This window comes from Doryrhamphus excisus, chromosome 21 (genome assembly GCF_030265055.1).
Source record: "Doryrhamphus excisus isolate RoL2022-K1 chromosome 21, RoL_Dexc_1.0, whole genome shotgun sequence".
Lineage (NCBI taxonomy): Eukaryota > Metazoa > Chordata > Actinopteri > Syngnathiformes > Syngnathidae > Doryrhamphus > Doryrhamphus excisus.
In genome coordinates this window covers 12,575,330-12,601,958 of record NC_080486.1, presented here as the reverse complement: position 1 = coordinate 12,601,958, position 26,629 = coordinate 12,575,330, and the positions used below count along the sequence as shown (strand labels likewise).

Here is a 26,629-nt window from a genome sequence, read left to right as displayed (position 1 = left end):
TATGGGTTGTGCTTTGGAAGATATGCCAGCATACATCTAATAGAGGCGGGCTTCAGCACCTAAATTGGTTTGGATGGAGACATATCATAATGTATCTATGTATGACGTTGAATGAAATGATGGAGACAAGGGCAGTATTTCCCAATTCCTAGATGTCACTAAAGGAACATTATTTTAGATTTTCACAGACTTGTGTGTTTTTGAGCCTGTGTCGCAAGGCTGCCGCCATACTATGGGGCAACAACATGTCCGCCCACCATGTTACGCCAGCAGAGACTGGCAGGAAGTGTGAGGAAAGTGTGTGTATGAGAGAGAGAGAGAGAGAGAGAGACGAATACCTGCTCTTCCACTGCAACTTGTCCTCCTCAACGTGGACTTTCTGTCATCTTTGTGGGCTGGGTATGGCTTTTGTTATGCGTCGGTTGGACTGTATTTGTTGCGTGTGTGTTAGTGCGTAATGGCTTTCCCAATACTGTACATGGGAGTGCTTAATTGACTTTGCAGGCGTGTGCGGCAAACACACACTCACGGAGGGGCGTGGTGATGTGAGAGGTGCAGCCTTTTATCAATACCACCGGCAGGCCGACTGGAAGATGAGCGCATCAACCTTTGAATCATTAATCATCCGTGGTGTCTGGGCTTGCTGCGTTCAGCATCTTCATGTTAACAAACTCCCATCAGCCGGTGAAACTAAGCATTAAAATGCGACAAATGGGGCCGAAACATCTCCAAAACAAACAGGATTAGTTGCTGTTGTGTTGCATTAACACAAAGTGACAGTCTTCCTCAGGGCTTGTAAGCAAAAGGTCACAGGTTTGATCTTCTTGGTGCAGCCTGTCTTAGAAATGTAGCCATGCTGTCCTGCAACATCTTAAAACAACACATTAGGCCTAATCCAATGTGGAAAATTGTGGATGGATGCTGTACAAAACAAGACCAAAATGTTTTTTAGTGAGTATGAATTCATTAAAAAAATGCATTTAGCCAGAATAAACCCCTTTATTAAACTACTGAATGATTTGAAGTATGCTAACTGAACGTGGACAGCCCACTTGGATGTAGCCCAATAAAGCTATTAGCCTAATTAGCAGGCCGCTACAAGAAGGGAATGAAAGCGATGTTGGCTGTAATATTTCTTAAGAAGTGAATGCTGAGTTAGACGAAACTTAAAAAACGTGTTCGTCGTGAAATTCCGCTCGTTGCGTCGCGTTGCTTGCGGTGCATTTCCAAAATGACTCAATCGTCGACCAAACAAGCAACATGAAGCTCAGTGTATTATATTGTACTTAACTACGTGAGCTATAATGTCAACACTAGCCACGCCCAAGACTGAAGATCCACTTTGATTCAATACAAATGTCTTTTTTTTGGTGGTGGTGGGGGGGTGTCAGTTGAATTCCTGACATTTGTCGTGCCATTTGTCATTAGTTAGTAAATCAAGTTGTTGTGTGACTGGTTTGTCTGCTGAAATGTTTCCAATGATGAGATTAGCATCACCTGATGGGGGACAAGATGCTCTCTCATAGCTTCTGTTTCTTATCACCCAACAAAAATGCTGAATTAAGTATTAATATTTAACATAAAATACCTAGAGATAGTTTTATCTACCTTTAGAAGTAATACAATGTCATGTTTGTTGCATTTGATAGCGCTCTCACAGTGAAACTCCACCTGCTTCACCCTATCTGACCACGAGGTGTCACTATTACAGCGTCTTCAGCCCTGTCAGCAGTATTTGAATGGGTCCAAGCACAAGATTGTGACTTAATTAGATTTCTTAATTAGACCGTTTATCTGTCAAAACAGTCCAGCCCAGGCGTCTACCGAGTGTGATGCAGTAAGTCTTTCCGTCAGAGATCATAATATAGCTGCAGCGTCCCCTGCTCCCTGAAAAATCAATTCTCTGCGTTTTTTTTGCTCACCCAAGATTGTTTTCTCTCTCACTGTTGGAACTAAAAATATGTTCATTGTTCCTTTATTTTAATCAGTTTACATTGAATTCCCCTGCCAATACAGAAACGGGGAAGAATGGGAATAAAGCAACAGGAAGTTAAATGTGAAAATGTTCCACTGTGGTGTGTAACCCCCCAGTGACACGCTCCAAAATAATGTAGAAAAGTCTACCCAGATTTTCTCATGAAAATAGTTGTCACACTCTGGTGAAAGTGGACAGCGTCCTCACACACACACACACACACACACACACACACACACACGGATGAAAACATGCAGGCCTCCATCCTCCTTGTCCTTTGTCAACAATGACTCAGGTCCTATGCGTGTCAGTGGGCGGAGCCAAGCCGCAAGACAGCAGTCTGGTTCTTCCTGTTTTGTTCCTGCACATGTTGTTAAGTGTGTGCGGGTGTGTTGTACACCTGAAAGTGACTTTGCCGTTTGTGTTTAGATAGAAAAGGTGTCAGGTTTTCCATTGACACACACAGGCACATGCACGCTTTAAAAAAAAAAAAAACATCAAGTAAAAGGACACGACCTTTCACCTCTGTCACACATTAACATTTGCTACTGTGAGGTTCGGTATCAATATTATTGATTCACTAAGCAAATTCTCCATGAATGGCTTTGTTTGGTCTTTTTGTGAAGTCTTATTAGTGGCGGCCATTTTTGTTATCCTGCCATAACTCTTTCAAAACACTTAATTCCATAATAGAGCAATAGTTGGCTAAATAGATACAATAGATGGGCGCTAAACTGTTAAATAATATTGTCTGAAAATAAGAAATTGAACATTGATGTGTCGTTGGTACTGCAGTTTTGCGGCATCTCTGTGTGAAAGAGGCGTATGAATGAGACTGTCATGCCACGTAGGTGAGAAATAGGTGAGTGGACGGTTGCGAACTTTCCACTCTCCCACTTGGACACTCGGGCAGCGTCTCTGTGTGCCTCTCATCTGCTTTTATTACACAGACAGGTACATTTGACAGAAGGCCCGCCCCTTTGGCTGTCATTGGCTGTCTTGGCGCCTCCTCCTCGCTGCCAAGGGAAGTTTCTCTGCAGTGGCGGTCCGCATTTCACTGATGACCACCCTGAGTGTCTGAGTGTGTGTGTTTGTCCCTGTGTGTGCCTGTGCTGGCATGTGGTACAGAATGGAGGACGGGGTAGCAGGGGGGAACAGTTCATGCTGAGGATGATGAGGATGGGCTTCCCTCAGCCGTCGCAGGCTCAGGTCAGTGCATGTGTGTTTTAAAAGGATGACGGCTTCCTGTTGCAGCCTCAGCTGTCTGCGTGTGTGTGTGTGTGTGTGTGTGTGTGTGTGTGTGTGTCCATTGTCCCACTATCTGGCTGGGGAGTGATGCAATGTGCGTGTGCACCCGATCATCGTGAGTCCTCATCTGTCTTCTCACATAATAATTTGTCAGAATGTAAACATTTGCAAAAGTTTGCTGACCATATTTGGGCAAAGGGGTAGAGCCAGCCCGCTGGTCATAGAACATAGGAAGCCATGTCACCCTCTTTTAGTCCATGGTGGTTTGCGTCCTCTCCCGATGCGATTTATCTTCTTACCTGTGGCCGCCATCCTTCCCCCGCTCACTCCTGACGTTCCATCATCACATCGGACGAGACGCTAATCCAAACAACGGGATTAGCGGCCCGTTTTAACCTCATTCCTCAATAAAAGTGAGCGCCAGGAGGGAGACAAAGTAGGCGCCGGTGTGAACCTGTGAAGTGATTTTTGGAAGTAGTAGCTCAGTGACACCGCTGCCTGTCTCCCCCCCCCCCTACCCCCCCAGGTGAGCCCCGGGCTCCAGACTGAGTGTTAGCCATGTTGGGTCAGGCCCAGTCGACCACCAGCACGCTGCAGCTGGTTGCCAACGACATGAGCGGCATCATGGAGACGCTGGATGCCCGTGAGCTGGACACGGACGACAGCCACTATCACACCACCGATGCCGGAGTACCAGGTTGGGGTTTTTTTCTTCTTTTTTTTTTTTTTACTGCTTTGAAATACGTTTGTCTGACTATTCCAGCAAAGACTTTGCCCTTCATGGCTGTCTACAACACGGTGGGCTTCAAGGAGAGCAAGGCCGACGTCTTCCTGTCCTCGCCCATCACCGCCAAGATCCTGGAGGTGGAGCGCTTCACGTCAGCCCAGGACCGCTTCAACGTGAGCCAGCAGCGGAGCGTCAGCAAGGTGGCTCATCAACACGTTTGGTGTCGAAGAGCTGAGATACGGGACTAAGTCTCTCTCGCTTGTGGCGTTTCAGTCCATGCCTGCCGTGTACAAGATCGAAATGAAGCACGGCGAGTTCACCTGGTTGGTGAAGAAGAAGGAGAAGCACTTCCTGGATCTGCACCGAGACCTGCGCACCTACAAGGCCGTCATGAGTCTGCCTCGGCTGACACGCAGGTTTGTGTGTGTCCGCCGTGTTTGCCCGCATCGTCTCTCACCACTCGCCTCCGTGTCTCCGCAGCCACACCCTGAGGAGGCCGGCGGACGAGAGGGACATTCCCAACCTGCCCAGAAGCGGCGGAGAGGAGCTGGCCAGAGAGGAGCAAGTATCCAGCAGGAAGGTCTGTTCATCACCCAGAGCTGTTAGGAGTTAGTCTGGGTGCTGCTTTGTTCACGTTTCTCTGCTGGTTTCGTTCCAGAAACAACTAGAAGATTACCTCAACAAGCTCCTGAAGATGCCCATGTACCGGCACTACCCCGGCATGGTACCCGACCATCGCATCCCAGAGCACATATTGCTAATAAATCAAATTTGTGCTTCATAACATTCTTAGAACGTCATTAAAACGTCATTCTTGTTGACGTTGGATTTATCGAACTTCTTCTCTGTCAGATGGAATTCATTGACGTCAGCCAGCTGTCATTCATCCACGATCTGGGCCCAAAGGGCTTGTAAGAAAACTTCATTGACTTTACTGTTCCTTTAACGAGATGAAGTAGTTCCTCGGAGTATCGCTCTCTGTTTCTAGAGAAGGAATGGTGCTGAAGCGATCTGGCGGCCATCGGATTCCTGGCTTAAACTGCTGCGGTCAGAGCAAGATGTGTTACCGCTGGTCCAAACGGTCCGTCAACACACACACACACACACACACAGTGAAAGATGTCACATTTCTACATGGCGTTGTTTTATTTGCAGCTGGCTGGTGGTGAAGGACTCCTTCCTGCTGTACATGAAGCCCGACTCGGGCGCCATCTCCTTCGTGATGCTCTTCGACAAGGAGTTCAGCATCAAGATGGACTCTAAGGACACGGAGACGCAGCATGGCGTGCGCGTGGACAGCCTCTCCAGGTGGGCCCGCACTTCGCCTGGCCCGGGCGAGCGCCATTTTGATGTCTCTCTCTCTCTCATCCAATCCCCGCAGGTCGCTGGTGCTCAAGTGCAGCAGCTACAGACACGCCCGCTGGTGGGGGCAGGCCATCGAGGGCTTCGTGCACAAGCACGGTGGCGCCTTCCTCACCGACCACCGCTTCGGCTCCTTCGCCATGCAGGAGGAGAACGTCCCGGCCAAATGGTAACCATGGCAACCCAAAAGTGCCTTTTGTTTTCTTTTAGTGTTTGTATCTTGAAGCGCCGCCCACTCAAAAGTGCTTAAATGCAAAGTACGCAACTAAACAAGCCAAAACCTCCATCTCACAAATTAAAACGTTGCAGTCAATCCATCCTTGATGTAGTGTGTGTGTGTGTGTGTGTGTGTGTGTCACTGGAGTAACACGACACAAAAGTTGGGAAAGTGAGCCTCTGTCCTTCATCACCTGTCCCCCTGCTGGGCAACACTATACTGCCTGTGAGACGCCACACGTGTGCGTCTGTGTGCGTCTGTGTGCGTCTGTGTGTGTCTGTGCGTCTGTGTGTGTTTGTGTGTCACATGTCACAACATGTCACAGCAAGACAGACTTAAAAAGTAACTTGCATCCTAGAAAGTGAATGATTGTCGTGTGTGAGCGTGCAGGTACGTGAATGGGAAGACCTACATGGAGGACGTGGCCAACGCTCTGGAGGAGGCCAAGGAGGAAATCTTCATCACAGACTGGTGGTGAGTTCAAGTGCGTGCGCGCTTGTGTGTGTTGAGTCCACGGAGTTCACTCGGTGGTCACATCAAGTGGAACGGATCGCTTACCGTCTGACACGCACGCATAATTCAGCTCACAGGTCGTCATAAAAACCACGACCCTCAGGAGGCACCGCGCGGTCATGTGATCACAGTGTGTTTCTTCTCAGGTTGAGTCCGGAGATCTTCCTCAAGAGGCCCATCGTGGAGGGAAACCGCTGGCGTTTGGATCACGTGCTGAGACGTAAAGCGGTGAGTTTTGAGCTTGCGCTTGGACAAAGGTTATGAAGTAAAAAGGGCGGGGCTTGATGTGACGATCTTTGCTGTGGTTTTCTAACAGCAACAAGGAGTGCGTGTCTTCGTGATGCTCTACAAGGAAGTGGAGCTGGCGCTGGGCATCAACTCAGGCTACAGCAAGCGAACGCTCATCCACCTTCACCCCAACATCAAGGTGAGTACGTGAGTATGTTCGAGGAAGGCATGCGCGTCTCCCCAGCCCCTGACGCCGTTCGATCTCCACAGGTGATGCGTCACCCCAACCACGTCTCGTCCGCCGTCTACCTGTGGGCGCATCACGAGAAGATCATCGTCATTGATCAATCTGTGGCCTTTGTGGGCGGGATCGACCTGGCGTATGGCCGCTGGGATGACCGAGAGCACCGACTGACGGACGTGGGGAGCGTGACCTTCTCGCACCAGGACCAGGTGTCTAGTTTTTTACCCTGCTTGTCCTCATTAGGGTTGTTTTTTAAATAAAGATACGATTGTATGGTACATCAATCTGTGTTGTATAATTGTTTTCCAAGGTCGAGGAATCTACCGCCAATGCGACCGCTCAAGCCAACGGTAGTGGCGGCGTGTCCGGCGGCCACACGAACGCCGCATTCTCGGCGGACGACACGGTGGTGCAACCAAAGCTCAAGGGTCAGGGAAGGATGAGGAGGATGAAGATGAGCATCAAGAGGCACCTGCAGAAACACGGCCTGTCTCACCCCGATAGCGACGACGAGCTGGACGACGAAGACCGTGAGTGCTGGTGAAGGTGGTCTGTGTCCGCCGAAGCTCATTGGGGTCTTCGGCTGTGTTGTAGGAAACGAGGCGGAGCGAAATCTGCAGTCGGACGTTGGCGATTTGTGCGGGAATACTCGCTTCTGGCACGGAAAAGATTACTGCAACTTTGTGCACAAGGACTGGATAGAGCTGGATAAACCTTTTGATGGTAAACAACATGGCGGCTGTTTGGAGGTTTGAACCCTCAGTCACCACCGCTGGGTTCCTCTCGTAGATTTCATAGACCGACACATCACTCCCAGAATGCCCTGGCACGACATCGCCTCCGTGGTTCACGGCAAAGCTGCCCGCGACGTCGCCAGACACTTCATTCAGCGATGGAACTTCACAAAGGTCAGCTCAACGCCATTTGAGGAAGAAAACGCAGGATCTTCATGTGTGTTTTCCCGCCAGATCGTGAAGCCCAAATATCGTTCCCTGTCCTTTCCGTATCTGCTGCCCAAGTCGCACACCTCCGCCGGAGAGCGGCGCTATCAAGTCCCCGGATGCACCACCACTAAAGTTCAGGTTGTTGCTTGGTTATACTTTTTCCCGTATAATCGGAATTTCCACCATTTTTAAATACAGTAAATGCATCTTAACCCTCACATGTAGTTGGCAGAGCTTTATTTTAAGATGTGTAGCGAAGCCTGCTTCTTCTCATTTAGTGCTCATAAACAGGCTCGAGGTCAGAACATCAAAATGTCAGCCTGATGGGGCACCATATGTTGTGATTGACTTTCCTGTGTGGTCTGTCAGATCCTTCGCTCGGCGTCGGATTGGTCGGCTGGCATCAAGTACCATGAAGAGTCCATCCACAACGCCTACGTGCACACCATCGAGAACAGCCAGCATTTCATCTACATAGAAGTGCGTTTTCACATCACATCAGCTCGTTTTTTTTTTTTATCCTGATGGCGACGCACTTATTGACGTCACCGTCATTTTCGCCCAGAATCAGTTCTTCATCAGCTGCGCGGACAACAGGCACGTTTTCAACAAGATCGGCGACGCCATCGCCGAGCGTATCATCAAAGCGCACAGGTGAGCGTGTCAATTTCTTTTTGTCACCGCAGCAATAAAGTTATATTCAAAGGAGTCTATTTGTCTTTTAGGGAAGGTAAAAAGTACCGCGTGTACGTGGTCACGCCTCTGCTGCCCGGCTTTGAGGGTGACATCAGCACCGGAGGAGGCAGCGCCATCCAGGCCATCATGCACTTTAACTACAGGTGGGGGTTCGATGAAAGACACCTAGCGATTAATAACTCAGCGCCACACCTTAACCCTTTGGCCGGTGTGTATGTGTGAGATTCCTTTAGCGGCTGCCATGTATCTCCCGGCTTCTTGTGCAAACATGGCACCCCCCCTCTAGAGCAAACACTGATGACAATATGACTCTTGTGCAGGACCATGAACAGAGGCGACCAGTCCATCATCTCGCAGCTGAAAAGAGAGAGTAAGTCACATGATGCACCCACGTACACAGGATGAGGGAAAAGAGGAAGTAAACGCAACGTTCAAGAGTACGATGAGCGAACGATGCGACTTGTGTTTCCCAGTGGGAGACCAGTGGATCAACTATATCTCCATCGCCGGCCTGAGGACGCACTCCGAGCTGGAGGGGAAGCTGGTCACAGAGCTCATTTACGTGCACAGCAAGATGCTCATCGCCGATGACAACACCGTCATCATCGGTAAGAACACGTCAGAAAACGTGCCGACAAATTTGACTGCGCATTTCTGCTTCTTTTGGATGATCAAGACATTTTCTAAAAATTCATTTTTCATCTGTAATTGTTGCTATTATTATTATTGTTGTTGTTAATATGCAAGTTACTTTTTATGTTGATGTTTTGCAGTTCAAGGTTTTTCCGGGTTACTTTGGTTAAAAAAATGACTAAATATAAAAACAGGCTTCACTACACATCTGAAAAGCATGGCTGGCATTCAGCTCCAGATGTGGGAGCTCTAATTTTAATAGTTCTTTTTCTTCAGCAAATAGGCTAAATTAGCATGATGTAGCTGTTAAAATGTGAGTGTCATGTTAGCACTATATCTCACATCACTACGCTAGTGTTGCACTATGCTAGACACAATATTTCCAGTAGGGCTTACTACTTATCCTAAATACCCAGTATAGCCCAATACACTATTGTGACCCATATTTAATGGTAGAAAAACACTATTAATATGCACAATAACACATTTGTGGTGTTGTGTCGCCCCCTGTGGGCCATCACAAGTATGACTGTCTTCCACAGGCTCAGCCAACATCAACGACCGCAGCATGCTGGGAAAGCGGGACAGCGAGGTGGCGGTGATCGTGGAGGACTCGGAGACTGTGACGTCGGTGATGGACGGGATGGAGTACCAAGCGGGACGCTTTGCTCTGCAGCTTCGCCTGGAGTGCTTCAAGTGGGACGATGCTTTCCACACGGACAATTGTCATTGAAGGCACCGTCTTCTCACTCTTTTGTCTCCCTTTAATCCTCAGGACAATTCTGGGCGCTCACACGGACACCACCATCGATGTGTCGGACCCCATCAGTGATCAGTTCTACAAGGAGGTCTGGATGAGCACGTGCGCTCGTAACGCCACCATCTACCAGAGGGTAAACTTCATCGTCATCTTCTTCAAGATGATAATCCTTCCTGGAAGTAAAACATTTCCTCCTGCAGGTTTTCCGATGTCTACCATCCAGCGACGTCCGAAACCTCCTTGAGCTGGAGAGCTACCTGGCCAAGCAGGGCCTGGACAAGGAGGACATGGCCCGAGCTCGTGAAGAGCTGAAGAAGATCCGCGGTTTTGTAGTGCAGTTCCCATTGCAGTTCCTGTCCGAGCAGAACCTTCTCCCTCCTATCGGCTCCAAAGAGGCCATGATGCCCATGGAGGTGTGGACCTGAGCCCCCAGTGTGTCTGACTCACAGGACTTCATCCAAACTTTTTTTTTGCCCCCCCCAAACCTCATCTCACCGCTCATTAACACCACGTCAGATGAAATAATGACGTCCCTCCCGCTGCAAAACGAAGGCAGACGAGTGGAGATGCTGAGTGACATCATCTTAACAGGTCGTCATGGTGACGCAAGCAGCTTCTCAGCAGCAGTGAGGTGGTGAACGTCCTGCAGGCAGAAGAATAGATGATGTATGCAACGTCCATGAGTAGGGAACGCCAGGAAGACACTACAAGCCTCAGCTCCCGCCTCCTGGCCACGCCCCTTGGCCACGCCTGCTTCTACGTGTGATATTTACATCAAATCCCAAGTGCCAAATGTATGATAGACCTCCACTGCTGATTCTGTGCTATCCATCCAACGACCACGTGACCATTGGAACATGGGCACTTGTGACGTGTTCAAGTGTCATCTGCGGACTTGTGGTATTTCTCCAAAACATGTGAAGGCAGCATGTTCCTCCGTGATGATAGTGGTCTGCATGTACTCCTCTTCGGAGTCTTCCTCTCTACCTCGCTGTGCTCCTACCTCCCGCCGCAGCTTTTGTCATGGATTCCCTCGTCCTCTTAAAGTTGCCTTGAAACGGCAAGCAACAGCAGCAACAGGAAGTGAGTTCTCCGCATGTGTCCCTCCAACTCGTCAACACTGTGTCTCCACCAAAATGCTAAGTTTGCACAGACTGTCGTGTTCATGTGGCGAACGTGCTCGTGCAAATAAAGAAATAATGAGGTTCATGAAGTGTGATGTTGTAATGGACTCATGGATATAAAAATGAAACATTCCAAACATTTTCAGTCAGCTTGCAGTACTCACCCTTAACCGCCCAGTGGCGCTGTAGGTCATGATCTGAAGGTGTCACGTGTTTGAATTTGGGCCTTGCTTGTTTTCAAGCGTCGTCTTCCACATTTGGTCAGAAAATACTATCAGTTTTCTTTGTGACTTTGCTAAAAAGTAATGCTAACTCTTCTTATAGGTTGCTGGGGGTCACCTATGCTAGGCTAAGCGATGCTAAGCTAGCCCTGCTAGCGTAAAGCTAGTCTCTAAAGTCACTCAGATGTCACACTACGGGCTGTAATGTCACTGCTAACGCTGCTAATGTCACCCTAAAATCACTAATGACACTGATATGTTGGGTTTGCCAAGCGATGTGATGTCACTGCCTGCGTGACGTCTTTTCGACGTCACATACAACTATGACGTCCATATGTGAAGGTCACGTGAGAGTGGCGCTGTGGGCGGGGCCAAATGAAACGCCGCCTCCTCGCTGGCCACTCCCGGGGAAGCGCGCTCCTGCTAGCGCGTCACGCACGGGCACTGCCAGTGACTCTGTCAAGTGCGCGCCACCGCTGTGCGCACGCTCTCTCCCTCCGCGTGCTTGTGTCCGCGCGCGCCCCGGCCCCTCCGTGCAGGTGGAGGCATGTAGCAGCACCTGGAGCTCCGTGCACGTCGCTCCTTCTTCCTCATCCTGACGTCGCCCGTCCGCTGCGAGCCTCCCTGTGGCGGGAGAGGGGATCTTTTTCTCGGGTCGAGGAGCGTTCCTTCCCGCCGCTGCACGTCCGATGGTCGATGGTCGTTGAGGAAGCTTCCATCTTGAGTGCACCACCATGGCGAGCGACTCCCCCGCCAGGAGTCTGGACGAGATCGACCTGTCTGCTCTACGGGTAAGCCTGTGTGCGCGTGAGCACCTGTCCACTTCGCCCCCCCACCTTTTGCTGCCCCCCCCCCCCGTCATCCCACCGGTCCGTGTGTCTCTTGTGTACGTGCTGCATTTCTCGTGCACGCGAACGTGTATTTTTTTTTTTTTTTTACAATGGCCGTCACTAGACTGCTGCAGATGTGTACCTACACGCACGCGTACGTACGCGCGCTCGTCCTCCCTCAGCAATAACGACGATTTCCGCCATTTCGTGATGTAGTGGTCACAGCATCATCATCCTCATCATCATCATCATCGTCGTCGTGTCACGGTGGCTTGTTTGGGAGTCCACGCACGCACGCGCTTTGTGCACCGTAAGGACACAGCTGAGGAATGTGTGGGCGTGCAGTTGCGCGTGCGTGTGCGTCTCCTCTCTCTCTCTCTCTGCTGTTCCCCTTTCTTCAGTTTTCCTTCACAATTGTACCTGCAGAGCCACAATCAAGTCTGGACATGAAGGAGGGTGGGACTGCGTGCGTGTGTGTGTGTGTGTGTGTGTGTGTGTGTGTGTGTGTGTGTCTGTGTATCAAAGATGTAAAGAAAGAGCAGATGTTCTTGTAGGCCTCAAATGTCTGGCCTCAAATGAGGTCACGCAGCCACGAGATGTGGTGGGATGCAAAGCTTCCTCATTTTGGTCTTTTTGGTCCCCATCTCACTTCCCTTTGTTGCTGCATCTTCACCTGCGCTCCTGTTTAGGAGCTTTGAGCAGGAGATGAAGCTGCGGGTGACATTTGTGGCGCCACCCACGGGTTGTGGTCAAATGCTTTGGAAGACATGCTAGCATCCATGTAATACAGATATGTAATGGATAGTTTTTGACATTATCAGACAGATCATGATGATTTATGGATGATTATTTGCTACGTCGACCATGATGGCGGCCATGCTTTTCGTACCGGATTTTGCCACTTAATCCAACATTAGTACCCCATTTAGCCTCCTCTTTCAGCTTTAGCTTAGCATTATATACGTACATATTAGCGCCTGCTTAGCTACCAAGCCTGTATGTGTGTGTATATATATTTAGCAGAGAATTCCAAAATAGATTTTAAACGTGTGTATTTCCTGCTCAATAACTCGTTCTGCGTCTCGCTCACAGGACCCGGCTGGCATCTTTGAGCTGGTTGAACTGGTTGGGAATGGCACCTACGGCCAAGTGTACAAGGTGAGACTCTCTGATGTTCATCGTTCATTGCTTGTGTGTATTCTGTGTAAGCTCATTAAACTGTTGCAGGGTAAACAGTTGACTAGTTCCAGTATAACACACGTACAGTACCACGTCTCAATTGGTGCAATTCCGTACTTACACTCAATGGAATACTTTAGTATGTGTACTGTGTGCTAATTTGCAGACTCCATTTTGTCTATTTTAAGTACTGAGTACTGCGAGATGCAGTGCATTACCCGGATGTTGCACTCTTAACAGTCGGCATCTTGCCTACGTATCGGAAAGGGAGCGCCAAACTTGAAAGAACAGCAACTGAGGAGTAACTTATAGTCGTGGAATGTGGTTATTAGTAATATTCCATTTGAGGCGGCGACAGGCTGAAAATCTGGAAAAAGGAATTCCAGGAAGTTGACTCAGGTGAAGTGAGTGCAGGTATCATGTATGTTGCCATGGGAACGTGACATAATTCTGCCGCTGCCTGTGTGTAGAATGCGAGGCTTGTCTGAACACGGCGCCGGGGAAGTGTTGTTGTGCCGGAGGCTGCGGCTGCGGCTGCGGCAGCGGCAGCGGCTGCCGTCCGTCCATCCATGCTGCTATCAGGAGCAATTGTGTGGCAGGCGTCAGTGTTGCAGGAAGACCGATAAGCCAACAAAGATGCTATCGCTTCCTCTCATCTTCTATCGCACAATGCTTTTATTGCTTCACGCGGCTGAGGCGGCGGCGGGGTCAGGTCGGTGGCGCTCGGCCTGCAGTCTCAGCCAGAGGTCCACTTTGTGTTTGACTTGTCTGGACAGAACAAATGCTAATACACGGCATATATCTAAGTGTGTTTGTTTCTGTGATATAGATATAGATCATGTAGATAGGGATCAGTATTCCATAACAATTTATTTCTTGATATCTGGAACTTGAGTGACAAAATCTCAGATATGGTTGCGGTATGGCTGCTAACAGACAAATTTTTCTCTTTTTGACTGCTTTGATAGGCTGCATGATGGATTAGTGGTTAGCATGTTGGCCACACAGTCAGGAGATCAGGGTTCGAATCTCTGTTGGGCATCTGTGTGGAGTTTGTACTCCCAAAAAGTGCAGCACGTCCTCATCATTAAAAACTTGTCTTTGTGCGTCAGGGTCGCCATGTCAAAACTGGCCAGCTGGCTGCCATCAAGGTCATGGACGTCACAGGAGTATGTAACACACACACACACACACACACACACATCCACACTTGCACACCACGTCTTCTCACAAGTGTGTATGTGTTAGGATGAGGAGGAGGAGATTAAAGCGGAGATCAACATGCTGAAAAAGTACAGCCACCACAGGAACATCGCCACATACTATGGCGCCTTCATCAAGAAGAATCCTCCCGGCATGGACGACCAGCTGTGGGTGTGTACCATCCAAGCATATTCAAAAAATCATCTTAAGGTTATTTTTCAGCACCAAATCTGCAGAAAAATGCACTTTTTTGCTCCACTTTTGAGAGCAGAGGCCCTCAAACGCCATAAACGTAAAGACTATCAAAGAATAGAGGGGGAGACATCCATTGAGAAATAGTGTAAACATCACACGGACACAGTCTTGGAGCCCATCTTGATAATGTTGCTTGTGTGCCCCAGCTGGTGATGGAGTTCTGCGGCGCCGGCTCGGTGACGGATCTCATCAAAAACACCAAAGGGAATTCTCTGAAGGAGGAGTGGATTGCCTACGTCTGCAGGGAGATCCTCAGGGTGAGCTTGCAGCACCGCAGCACCGCAGCATAGAAAGCGTCAGTCACTCATGCACACCACGTCCTCCTGCAGGGTCTCACTCACCTCCACCAGCACAAGGTCATCCATCGGGACATCAAAGGTCAGAATGTTCTCTTGACGGAGAACGCCGAGGTCAAGCTAGGTGAGCTTAGTGCTGCCAGTATGACTTTTAAAAAGAATTCAGAGTTGCTGATGACTGTAGTGACCGTGACCACACCATGACCGCGTGTGTACGTGCAGTGGATTTTGGCGTCAGCGCTCAGCTGGATCGCACGGTGGGAAGAAGGAACACGTTCATCGGGACGCCATATTGGATGGCGCCGGAGGTGATCGCTTGTGACGAGAACCCAGACGCCACGTATGACTTCAAGGTAGAGTGCTATGAGATATGATATTGACATACATTGAAGGCGGTCATGTGTCAGGAGATGTTCGCCATATTAGCGTCTCTTCGAATTCGAGCTGCAGAAACCCAAGTCAGAGTGAGAATAAGTGTAAGAATGCAAGAGGGGGACAGATGGCGGATATTTTTATGACTTAACAAGTACACAGTGGAGCCAGCTCGTTAGCTTCTTAGCACGTTAGCTGCTTGGCTATGCAAACATTTTTGTCTTTCTCACAGAGTGATCTGTGGTCGCTCGGCATCACGGCCATCGAGATGGCGGAGGGAGCGCCACGTAAGTGTGAAGCATTTTCACCGGACCCTCGGCTCTTCTTTTTTTTTTTCACGTCGTCTTCTTTCTTTTCCTCGTCAGCGCTGTGCGACATGCATCCCATGAGAGCACTCTTCCTCATCCCCAGAAACCCCGCCCCCAGACTCAAGTCAAAGAAGTGGTGAGTCATATCAAATAGTAGCGGTGGGCGAAACCTCTGGTGTCCATACATGCACTTTGAGATTGTAAAGGTGTGTGTGTGTGTGTGTGTGTGTGTGTGTGTGCAGGTCCAAGAAGTTCCAGTCGTTCATCGAGAGCTGTCTGGTGAAGAGCCACGGTCAGCGGCCCAGCACCGAGCAGCTCCTCAAGCACCCCTTCATCAGGGACCTTCCTAACGAGCGGCAGGTCCGCATCCAGCTGAAGGACCACATCGACCGCACCAAGAAGAGGCGGGGCGAGAGAGGTGAGGACACGATGCTCACCGGCAGCATCATCAACAATGAGGGCGTGTCCTAACCTGTCTCTGTGTCCAGATGAGACCGAGTACGAGTACAGCGGCAGCGAGGAGGAGGATGAAGAGCGGGACATCGGCGAGCCCAGGTGGAACGATGACCCCCTTGCTTTTGACGAGCAGGAGCGCCTCTCTAAAAGATCTGTTCCTCTCGTCTTCGCTCTCCCTGCAGCTCCATCATCAATATTCCCGGGGAGTCCACTCTGAGGCGGGACTTCCTGCGTCTTCAGCTGGCCAACAAGGAGCGGTCGGAGCTGATCCGCCGCCAGCAGCTGGAGCAGCAGCAGAACGAGGAGCACAAGCGACAGCTGCTGGCCGAGAGGCAGAAGCGTATCGAGGAGCAGAAGGAGCAGAGGCGGCGGCTGGAGGAGGTCATTACATTTTTTTTTATGTTGTGCAGGTTGTCTCTAAACATAAAATGATTCCAGTGAATGAAAAGGTCAAATACACGCAGGAGTGGAAGTGCACCATCTTGCATGACGCCATCAGTGATGTTCTGATGAATGACATTCCGTATTCGACCCGCAGCAACAGCGCCGCGAGCGAGAGATGAGGAAACAGCAGGAGCGGGAGCAGAGGAGGCGCTACGAGGAGATGGAGCAGATCCGCCGCGAAGAGGAGAGGCGACACGCTGAGAGAGAACAGGTGAGGCGGCAACGGCTACGCTGCTAAAAAAAAAAGGAAGTCCAAGCTGCTCGGTGCTGGCGATCATGTGACTGGTGACTGCGTTGCTATTGGTTGCATGGTGGCTCCACTTGCAGACACACATACTGTAGCTTCACCTTTTACGTTTCCCTCCTGATATCTCTAACTCCTCTATCCTCATCCTCCTCTGTATTCTCTTCCTGCTGTGGTGATGCGGCTGTCTGTGATTGGCTCCTGTCCCGCCTCTTTCGTTTGGCTCTTTGATGCTTCCGCGCCGCCGCCGCCGCCGATGGCGCTTAGGAGTATATCCGTAGACAGCTGGAGGAGGAACAGAGGCAGCTGGAGATCCTGCAGCAGCAGCTCTTGCAGGAGCAGGCCTTACTGCTGGTAATGTCAAACGTCTCCATGGCAACCACACAGCGCCTGTGTCAGCGGGGCACAGCTGGAATGCAACTCCAGTGCTAGAGCTGTGAAGTTACTTTTTAATGCAGTAATCACGGGGGGGTGGAAGCGGTATCTTACTGACTAGAATGTAGTCCGATATCCAGACTTTGACTTTTACCCCCCCCAGGAGTACAAGAGGAAGCAGATCGAGGAGCAGCGCCAGGCCGAGCGTCTGCAGAGGCAGCTGCAGCAGGAGCGAGCCTACCTGGTGTCTCTGCAGCAACAGCAGCAGCAGGACCCACAGCGCCCCCCGCAGGACAAGAAGCAGCTCTACCACTACAAGGACCAGGCGCCAGGCGCCGCCAACGACAAGCCCGCCTGGGCTAAAGAGGTAGGCGGCACGGCCGGCGACATCTTGCCAAGTTGTGTTTGACACCCAAACCGTGACTGTCAATCAACATTGTTTTTGTATTTTTATGCGCAGCTTGTTTAAACTGGATTTCATCAACCTGCTTTTTCCTTTTACACCTGCCATGTTTGTGAATATTGTCATTGTATTCTCAGGGCATCGAATCGACCGATTGTGATTGATTTTGCGTTATACCTGAACAACGATTCCTTGTTCAAGTCAGTTGTAACTTTAAATGCTCAAATTGAGAGTCACCTTAAACCATAACGAGGGCGTTTATTGGAAGTGGGTGATAATTATTGATAATTATCTACTGTACTTCACAGCTGGAAAGAAGGAAGATGGGACTACACCTGTTAACATGTTCTTCTCACCATCTCTAATTCTTTGTAGGTGCAGAGAGACTTAAGTTCTTAAGTGCGATATTTATGTGGTGAAATTTCCCGTTAGCATGGTAGCATCACGGCGGTTTTATTTGTTTTCATGTTGTCATCACCCCACTGCCACAGGTGATGCGTCGTGCTCAGAGCAACTCGCCTCGCGTTCCCCCCAGGAAGTACCACTCCTTTAGGCATCCTCGAGACGCCAACCTGGACAACCTGCTCTTGCTTCCCGGTTACAAACCTCGCAGGCCCCGCCCCCCTTCCTACCCCGCCCACGTCAGCCCCTCCAGGAGTTACGACCACAGCCACCATCACCACCACGGCCACATGCCGCGAATCCGCATCACCTGCGCCCCGGAGCAAGCCCCGGTGGCGCTCCGACGGAGGAGCCCGGACGCCCGAGGGCGGAGTCCCAGCCGGCGGGTCAGTCAGGAGGGCAGACGGAAGCCGTCCTCGGAATCCAACTAACGCTCGTAACCTTTAACCCCTGCTAACTGCTTCTTTCTCTAACCAGGCAACTTCACTTCCTCTAACAGGGGGCGAAGCCAAAACATCCAAAGCTCCCATCGGTGTGTCACGTTACTTTTACGCATCATCTTTTATTTTCAACTAACACTTCTCCTGCAGGCTTCTTCTTTTGGACGCTTTGGACTCTTTGACACTTGTGACTTTGATAAAAACATTCATCGTTTTGTGAATCATTTTCATAGCGGAGCACTGCTACGTATGCACGACGGCAACACAGGCTTCATTAATCTCTGCTTCTTCCTGCATACTTTCAGGGCATACACCCAGGCTTGCCCCCTAGTGGCGGCTGGTGGACAGATGTAGGGCAGCTAGAGCTATAATCGGCCTGTCTCCCTGTGGACGCCAACATACATAGACACACACACACACACTCGATCATGTTCCTCCAAGCTTCAGAGGCCCACTTCACGCATACTCTGGCATTATCTTCACCCTGTTACTGCACACAACCAAAACTCAAGTTTGTGTAGATACTCCAAGTGCATGAAGCCACCACGAGCCCCACTGCATGCTGGGAGTGACTGTGGTCTGATGTGTGTGTCAGGTGGACGAGCGTTATGTGATCAACAGACAGACTTCTCCTGCATTGCAGCATAAAGTCTCCAACCGGATCTCGGACCCCTCGCTGCCGCCCCGCTCCGAGTCCTTCAGCAGCGGCGGCATCCAGCAGGCCCGGACTCCGCCCATGCACCGCTCGGTGGAGCCGCAGGTGCGTGCAGCTGCTGTCAGTCACACTTAGCCACGCCTCCTCACGTGGATCTAAACACTCTGGTGTGAATGAACATGGATGTTGCCATGCATGATGTTCTCTCTCTTCCTGACCTCCTCCTCGTCCTCCTCCTTCCCGCCTGCTTCCTGCTTGCGTGCGTGCGTGTGTGCGCGCAGATGGCGCACCTGGTGCAGGTGAAGAGTCACGGGCTGTCAGGCTCGCAGTCTCTGTACGACCCCCACGGCGTGTCCTCTTCCACGGTGTCGCCCTCCCCCTCCCGACCTCCCATGCCCCGGCAGAACTCCGACCCCACCTCAGACACCCCTCCTCCCATGCCTCTCTCACGCCTGGCGCCCCCTCTTGACAAGCTGGACCGCAGCTCCTGGCTGCGGCAAGACGACGACATGCCCCCCAAGGTCTCTGCATGCCCCCTCCTGTATGGGCGTACGTGCGCTTGTGTGCATGTTGTGTAGTCCGTGTCTAGGTGTCTGGCCTCATTTGAGCCCCTCCTTTTTGGCTTGTGTGTGTTTTCTTTACATGTGTGAACTTAACTGACACCCGTCTATATGTGTCCCTCAGGTTCCTCAGAGGACCACGTCCATCTCCCCGGCTTTGGTCAGGAAGAACTCACCTGGAAACGGTCCTGGACTCGGACCGCGGGCTGGAGCACACCTCATACGGGCCAGGTACACACACTCAAAACAAAATGGCGTGTCTATTTGAGTGATCTAAGTCTTCTTCTCCTGAAGTGCTGCACAAAAGGGTGATTCATCACATCTGGGGTGGCATTTAGCTATGATTTGACCTTGAATAGTTGGCTAATTAAAATAATTCCAATCTCTATTGCATTTTTTTCGAACATCTCTTCCAAAGCTTTGTGACCACAACACAAACGGGGCACCACTAATGTCAAATCACGTGACTGTATATGCAACATTTACCACATCAATTAATGATATGTTTGTGTTGTCATAGCAACCCTGATCTTCGGAGGACTGATGTTTCCATGGATACACCCCTGAAGAGGACGAGCAGTGGCAGCTCCTCCAGCTCCAGCACCCCCAGCTCGCAGGGCGGCTCTAATGAGCGAGGTGCTGACACACAACCGGATACAGCATACCTCCATAATGGAGCATGGTGTGTGTGTGTGTGTGTTCGGTCGTTATGATTAATGTGTGTGTGTTCAGCAAATGCAGCCATGAAGACAGAAGGCACAGTTCCGTCAGACGAGGCCAAGGACGACGGCAGAGACGTGTCGCGACCCAGTCGGCCTGCAGTGAGCGCTTCCACACACCGCATCCCGACACACCAACTGTGGTCTTATTTTATTCGTGATCATGTCTTCTCTCTTCTCACCCTACATCCTTCCTTCCATCAGAGCTATAAGAAAGCTGTAGACGAGGTCAGTGGTATGACCCCCCCCCAATATACCCCCTTCCTCCTGAACACCCCCTCCACCTGAGTGAGACTCCTCACCTTTACCCTCATATGCAGCTTCCCATTAGCACGTTTAGCATGCTAACTACTCCCTGCAGCACACCGGATACACCGCAGGGTTGGCAGCTGTGGATAAGTGGTTGAGAATGTGACCTGGTGCCACAGAGCGCAAGATTCAACTCCCCTCTACCAGCAGAGAGAATTGGGCGGGGGGAGTGAATGTGCAGCACTTTTACCCTATCTCGTCCCAAATTAAAACCTGCACTTCCTTCCTGTCACCACTCCTCCCTCAAATATCAAGTTGAGGTTTGGGGGATGCGCAAGTTCCCTGACTTTTGACCTTTAACCCCCCCAGCATGCCCCACCCACGTCCCTCACTTTTAGTTTGCAGCGTGTCTCAATTAGCCACTAGCATCCACCTCAGTGCAGTTAGAATGTTGACCTTCTACGTCTCATTGGGATGAAGGATGACGTTGGCGTTCTAAGCTCCGATTATTAACCAGCTCCTTTTAACCCCGCCCCTCCGCGTCTCCTTCCAGGACCTGACAGCGTTGGCCAAGGAGCTGCGGGAGCTGCGTCAGGGGGAAGAAACCAGCCGCCCGCCTGTCAAGGTGACAGACTACTCCTCCTCCAGCGAGGAGTCTCACAGCAGCGAGGATGAGGAGGGAGAAGGCGGGGCTAATGACGGAACGGTGTCTGTCAGTGACATCCCTCGGATCATGTGAGTACCAGCAGGTGGCGCTAGCGTGAAAAGAAGTGGAACCCACTGGTGAACCAATACGTCTTTCAGGCCTGCAGCCAGCCAAGGAGCCAACGAGGCCCTCGGCATGATGGGAGGCCACAACGACTCGCATGCGGACTCGTATGGAAACAACTCCCAGGACAGCACCCTGATGATGCGTGAGGTGAGCGCCTTCTGACGTCTACTTCCTCCCCAGCGAGGCGCTCTCGTCGCCGCTTCCTGTGTCTCCTCACTTTGAATTCAGTACTGTGCTCTTTTGGGGGTTTTCTCACCTCCCCGTCTATCTAAAAAAAGCACAGCGTGGTTCCTGCCAGCCCCTGTCAATCACAACCGGCCTGCACGTTCACAGCCGCCCGCCCCTTTCTCTCTTCTTCCAGAGACTTGGCGAGCGGAGGCGGAGCTCGACCGCCAGCAACGGCATCCTCGGCATTGCTAATCTTTTTGCCGACACCTCAGATCTCCCTGATTTGGTGCAACAAAGCACTTCCTCCCTGGTTGCCCTTGGCGGTGACGGCCCCGGGGCCCAAGTAGGTCCAATGAATCCAACGTTTGGCCCCCGAATCCGTCACCTTGTCATCCTCACACCGTGATCCCGCTCCCACTGTTCCTGCTGTTTGTTTAGTGATGGTGTCGTTTGGATATGCAGAAAAAAAACGTCCCTGCTCCCATGATTCTTCCCTCCGCTCTTTCGGGCTTCCAGCCTCCGACCCACAAAGTTCCTCCCATGTTACCATAGCAACCTTTAATTGAAGACCTTCAGTGGAGACTGTTCTGCTTGTGGCTAAGATGTGTGTTCTCTGTGTTTGGTAGTACGGGATGGCAGGGGGAGGAGGAGGCGGCGGCAGTGGTAGCTCCAAGGCCTCCTTCACGCCGTTTGTGGATCCCAGGGTTTACGGGACTTCCCCGACGGATGACGAGGACAACATCTCTGCTTCAGGTGGCCTTCAAACACTCGGACGGGTTGCGTTTTAATAGAGCACGTCTGACTTGCCGTGACTCGTCATGTTGTTGCAGCCATGTTTGCCGACGAGCTGCTGAAGCAGGAGCAGGCGCGCCTCAACGAAGCCCGCAAGATTTCGGTGGTCAACGTCAATCCCACCAACATCCGACCGCACAGCGACACTCCCGAGATCCGCAAGTACAAGAAGCGCTTCAACTCCGAGATCCTGTGTGCCGCTCTGTGGGGTGAGCCGGCCGTCGTTGGTGTGATTCCTGTGATGGACCCCAACCCCCCACCCCCGGTCTGCTTACACGCTCCTGTACGTGTGCCTGTGCAGGAGTCAACCTGTTGGTGGGAACGGAGAATGGCCTGATGCTGCTGGACCGCAGCGGGCAAGGCAAAGTCTACAACCTCATCAATCGCCGCCGCTTTCAGCAGATGGACGTCCTGGAGGGTCTCAACGTTCTGGTCACCATTTCAGGTGGGCTGTTTGGAACACATGGGAGACACGCTCTTCAAGGTTCACGTTCAACATGTTTCCTTTGGAGCAGGCAAGAAGAACAAGCTGCGTGTGTACTACCTGTCCTGGCTGAGGAACAGGATACTACACAATGACCCCGAGGTGGAGAAGAAGCAGGGCTGGATCACTGTAGGCGAGCTGGAGGGATGCGTGCACTACAAAGTCGGTACGGAGGTCTTGTTTGCATCACAGAAAGCTTCAAGAAGGACACATTCTTCAAAACATGGCAGAACATTGAATGCAACTGTGTTTTGTGCTGCAGTGAAGTACGAGAGGATCAAGTTCTTGGTGATCGCCTTGAAGAACGCTGTAGAGATTTACGCCTGGGCTCCTAAACCTTATCACAAGTTCATGGCCTTCAAGGTGAGGAGGCATCTCAATTGATGAATCAGAAGTTAGACTAGTGTTGTCCCTGAAACTTGGCTCTTCATCTTAGTAAGACATTTAGGACAATTGGGTAGACCTTTCTGTCCACAAATCATCACTCTTGTGTTGTGTCAGTCTTTCACGGAGCTGCAGCACCGCCCCCTGCTGGTGGACTTGACAGTGGAGGAAGGGCAGAGGTTAAAAGTCATCTACGGCTCCAGTGCAGGCTTCCACGTCATTGACGTGGACTCCGGCAACCCCTACGACATCTACATCCCCTCACATGTAAGTATGAGAAGGACCTGTCTCAGCATCTTCTTGTTTCCATGGCGATGGAGAAAGGGAACAACCACCACCAGCCTCCTTTTGAACTCTTGTGTCTCGTACGCTGACAGATTCAGGGGCAAGTGACCCCGCACGCCATCGTGGTTCTGCCCAAGACGGACGGCATGGAGATGCTGCTGTGTTACGAGGACGAGGGCGTCTACGTCAACACCTACGGCCGCATCACCAAAGATGTGGTACTGCAGTGGGGCGAGATGCCCACCTCTGTTGGTACGTCCTTTATTATTATTATTATTATTATTATTATTATTATTATTATTATTATTATTATTATTATTATTATTATTATTATTATTATAAGTCCATAATCATTGTAATGGCAAAAATGCTGACCATAGTTTGTGCATGTGTAGCTTACATCCATTCCAACCAGATCATGGGCTGGGGAGAGAAGGCCATTGAGATCCGCTCGGTGGAGACGGGACACCTGGACGGTGTTTTCATGCACAAGCGAGCTCAGCGATTGAAGTTCTTGTCTGAGAGGAATGACAAGGTGAGAGCGCCACATTTTAGTGTTAAAGCGCAACAAGAAGCGATGCCACAAGCTCATGTATTGGTTTTGCGTGTCTCCATCTTTTCCAGGTTTTCTTTGCATCCGTCCGTTCCGGTGGCAGCAGCCAAGTCTTCTTCATGACCCTCAACAGAAGCTCCATGATGAACTGGTAACCCTCTCGTGACTCCCAACATGGCCGCCGTCACCACAGACGAGGGGTGCCCGGTGTTAGTAACAAAGTCTTCAGGCGGTGTCGCCCGGGATCTCCGTGACGCCTTTGCTCACACTCGAGGCTGGCATCGCTCTTGACAGCTTCGGACTTCGATGACATGACGCCGAGTAGCCTTTGACTTCCCCCTGTGGCCGACCAGGGAACTGCGGACAAGTTGTAGCACATCACTTCTTCTTTTTTTTTTTTTACTACTTCCTGGGACTGATCCAATCCAGCAACATCTTTGAATGCTTCGGCTACTAAGGACACGTTGGAAACGAAATCCCAAATGGACGTGTCACTTGTTGATTTTCAAAATAAGGGTGTTTGTAGAATAATAGCCAATGAGTAGATATTTTTTGTTTTGCTACATCGTGAAGGAAAAAGAGGGAAAAGAACTTCTTGACAAAGATGATAGCGATGCTTTTTAGGGAACTTCTGGTCAGTGTTGGCAGTGATGAGTAGTCACGAGGGAGCCACGAGCCAACATCCAGAAATAACTTGATGATTTATTTGCTCCCTCACTTCCTGTACCCTTCATTTTGTGTCATTTCCCCGTCAGTCCACTGGAAAGTGACATTCTCTCTTTTTCCTTCAAGCTAAGACAGAGTAGCTGTTTTGTTCTCAGCGAACCACGCCACAACGGTTGCCGTTGGTTGGTTGGCTCGCTCGTTGCAAACAGATCTTCACAATTTGTCATACCGAATGCTTAAGATAGTCAACGAGTCTGCAGCAGAGGCGAATACCTTGTAGCTAATCATTCTGAATATTCTTTGGAGCGCTGTGCTCCTGACGATGACAATGTTCTCATGCATTTAAACCACTTGACAAAGGGTGCTGCTCACAGTGTGAACATTCATCAAAGTGCTGCTCAAAGATCCCCTCCTGTCTCGCTCGCCACCAAAACGACACCAAGGGACCTTTTTGAGGCTCATCGTGCAGATCTTTTCGGTTTCTAATTTAGTGACCCCCCTCTCGATCTGCTGCCGTCTGTGTGCAATGCAACCGTGTAAATACTTACTGTTTTTGGACACAAAAACTCTGGTCTCTACCCAGATTGTAGTCTCTCCTCCATGGGAGTTTTGCACAACATGCTTCGTCTCACTTTAGTTGTGCATTTTGCATGCTAACACACCTCGTCACTTCTTGGTAGGACACATGACAACATTTAACGTCAGCAAAAGTGTAGAAACAAAAAAAGTACTAGCAAGCACATGTGCATAACAAAGCTGGTAAGAGTCCCTGAAGGAAATCCCTTCTTGTACCACAGCGGTGTCTGAGCAACCCCACTCAGACTCGCCTCTGGAGCTCATGTCCATCGCCTGGCGGACTAGCGCGACCTGCCTCCTCTCCCCACTGTGTGGTTCCAATAAAAACATGCCAAGCGGGAGTCTAAATGTGACTTCTGGTCCAGTGGCATTAGGACAGAAATGCTGCATAAGGGGGTGTAGTCTGGCTGGTGTGTTCTGTCGGCATCCTTTAACACACAGTGGTCCAGCATCACTCAGGAAACACATTTGTGTTACTTTGACATGCATTTTCCACCACTGCCACTCGGGATTCATTCATCTTCCACTGAACCACTGAATATGTTGTGATTTTTTTTTTTAATTCTTTTTTTAGATGTCGCTCCCACTCCACAAGGAGCAGGTCGGGGGGGTCTCCCACCTGAGCACAAACACTTTTTTGTGAGGGTCATCTTTTATTTGTTCTGTTTATGCTGATTAATGTACAAGTAGGTGTAAGCAAGCCATTCTGCGGCCAGCTGCTGAAGCCTTTTACATGTATAGGATGCTCACCTTAGTAGTGGACATCCTGTGCTCTCTCTATACATATATTAACACTGTATATCTTACTCTTCAGTTTTAGGGAAAGACAAACATGTTCACTGAAAACTTAGATGTCTTTCTACAGATTAGAAAACATAGCTATAACAATTTCTTAAACAAAAAAGGTCAACACTGTTTTTATTGTGGTATTTGTATTTCAATTTTTGTATCAAGACTGTGAACAGCTGTCAGTATGTGAGCGTGTGCGTGTGTGTGTGTGTGTGTGTGTGTGTGTGTGTGTGTGTGTGTGTGTGTGTGTGTGTGTGTAGAGCAAGTGTGCACAGATGCGTGACATGCATGTGTGTTTTCACCCTCGTCTGGATCACTGGAATCAAACCTCAACCCTAAGGACACACATCTCTGATGTTGGAATTCTACAATAAACATTCTCTCCTTGTACAGCATCAGCAGTAGCTTTTTTTGTCTCTGCACTGAATGATCAATAATTCGTTACATAAGATGATCGGGTTTGACATCTCACTTGGAACATATCTGTGTGGAGTTCACGTGTCTCTCCAACGTGTCCTCAAGTTCTCCGACCAATCGGATATGCCCTGAACTCCCCAAGGAGGTGTCCGCGAGGCATCCTGACCAGATGCCCAAGCCACCTCATCTCATCTGGTTGGAGCCAGCGTTCAGACCTTGCAGACCTTGTGGGCAGACTCGGTGGCCGAGTGGTTAGCATGTCCATAGGTACAAATGTGAGTGTGAATGGTTGTTTGTCTATATGTGCCCTGTGATTGGCAGGTGACCAGGGTGTACCCTGCCTTTCGCCCGAAGCCAGCTGGGGTAGGCTCCAGCATACCCCTGCGACCCTAATGAGGATAAGCGGCATAGATGGATGTTTCTGTTACTGAACACAATAATCCCCAGTAAGATGAATTTAT

The 26,629-nt window shown here is 50.3% G+C and overlaps 2 protein-coding genes across 15 annotated transcripts; both read left to right on the top strand.

The window, feature by feature from the left end:
• The first annotated feature begins 428 nt into the window (after positions 1 to 428).
• Positions 429 to 10,760, top strand: LOC131108867 (phospholipase D1-like). The gene is made up of 26 exons (XM_058060268.1): positions 429 to 3,184; positions 3,750 to 3,920; positions 3,987 to 4,150; positions 4,224 to 4,366; positions 4,431 to 4,530; positions 4,609 to 4,674; positions 4,803 to 4,861; positions 4,939 to 5,031; positions 5,106 to 5,258; positions 5,332 to 5,481; positions 5,920 to 6,003; positions 6,189 to 6,270; positions 6,359 to 6,469; positions 6,541 to 6,723; positions 6,825 to 7,044; positions 7,109 to 7,237; positions 7,304 to 7,422; positions 7,483 to 7,596; positions 7,828 to 7,938; positions 8,024 to 8,112; positions 8,184 to 8,297; positions 8,475 to 8,524; positions 8,628 to 8,762; positions 9,330 to 9,483; positions 9,563 to 9,680; positions 9,748 to 10,760. Exons 2-26 carry the CDS (start codon positions 3,782 to 3,784, stop codon positions 9,970 to 9,972), a joined length of 3,105 nt encoding a protein of 1,034 aa, XP_057916251.1. The 5' UTR covers positions 429 to 3,184; positions 3,750 to 3,781; the 3' UTR covers positions 9,973 to 10,760.
• Positions 10,761 to 11,401: 641 nt separating this feature from the next.
• Positions 11,402 to 26,146, top strand: LOC131108746 (TRAF2 and NCK-interacting protein kinase-like). 14 transcript variants are annotated; one of them, XM_058060004.1, is made up of 34 exons: positions 11,405 to 11,683; positions 12,815 to 12,880; positions 14,014 to 14,070; positions 14,150 to 14,275; positions 14,506 to 14,616; positions 14,689 to 14,779; positions 14,878 to 15,008; positions 15,260 to 15,314; positions 15,393 to 15,471; positions 15,578 to 15,753; positions 15,824 to 15,890; positions 15,974 to 16,172; positions 16,330 to 16,446; positions 16,747 to 16,833; positions 17,018 to 17,221; positions 17,749 to 18,045; positions 18,695 to 18,859; positions 19,036 to 19,275; positions 19,439 to 19,545; positions 19,835 to 19,950; positions 20,047 to 20,135; positions 20,238 to 20,261; positions 20,836 to 21,017; positions 21,087 to 21,201; positions 21,416 to 21,565; positions 21,849 to 21,975; positions 22,053 to 22,223; positions 22,316 to 22,459; positions 22,530 to 22,664; positions 22,761 to 22,861; positions 23,000 to 23,149; positions 23,260 to 23,419; positions 23,563 to 23,702; positions 23,792 to 26,146. In XM_058060004.1, the coding sequence occupies exons 1-34, from the start codon at positions 11,627 to 11,629 to the stop codon at positions 23,873 to 23,875; spliced, it is 4,320 nt and encodes a 1,439-aa protein (XP_057915987.1). In that variant the 5' UTR covers positions 11,405 to 11,626; the 3' UTR covers positions 23,876 to 26,146. The 14 variants fall into 14 exon arrangements, with proteins under 14 accessions (XP_057916001.1, XP_057916000.1, XP_057915987.1 ...); XM_058060012.1 differs by lacking the exon at positions 17,749 to 18,045 and having other exon boundaries at positions 11,406 to 11,683; XM_058060007.1 differs by lacking the exon at positions 21,416 to 21,565 and having other exon boundaries at positions 11,406 to 11,683; positions 18,743 to 18,859.
• The last annotated feature ends 483 nt before the right edge of the window (positions 26,147 to 26,629 follow it).

What these genes read in the sequence shown, in the direction of transcription:
- LOC131108746 (XM_058060004.1), top strand. Translation starts at nt 11,627, where the DNA reads ATGGCGAGCGACTCCCCCGCCAGGAGTCTGGACGAGATCGACCTGTCT. An exon ending in AGACTCAAGTCAAAGAAGTG is followed by an intron (nt 15,472 to 15,577) that starts GTGAGTCATATC and finishes GTGTGTGTGCAG; the next exon opens with GTCCAAGAAGTTCCAGTCGT. An exon ending in GGACAACATCTCTGCTTCAG is followed by an intron (nt 21,976 to 22,052) that starts GTGGCCTTCAAA and finishes ATGTTGTTGCAG; the next exon opens with CCATGTTTGCCGACGAGCTG.
- LOC131108867 (XM_058060268.1), top strand. Translation starts at nt 3,782, where the DNA reads ATGTTGGGTCAGGCCCAGTCGACCACCAGCACGCTGCAGCTGGTTGCC. An exon ending in AGCAGCGGAGCGTCAGCAAG is followed by an intron (nt 4,151 to 4,223) that starts GTGGCTCATCAA and finishes GTGGCGTTTCAG; the next exon opens with TCCATGCCTGCCGTGTACAA. An exon ending in CGTATCATCAAAGCGCACAG is followed by an intron (nt 8,113 to 8,183) that starts GTGAGCGTGTCA and finishes TTTGTCTTTTAG; the next exon opens with GGAAGGTAAAAAGTACCGCG.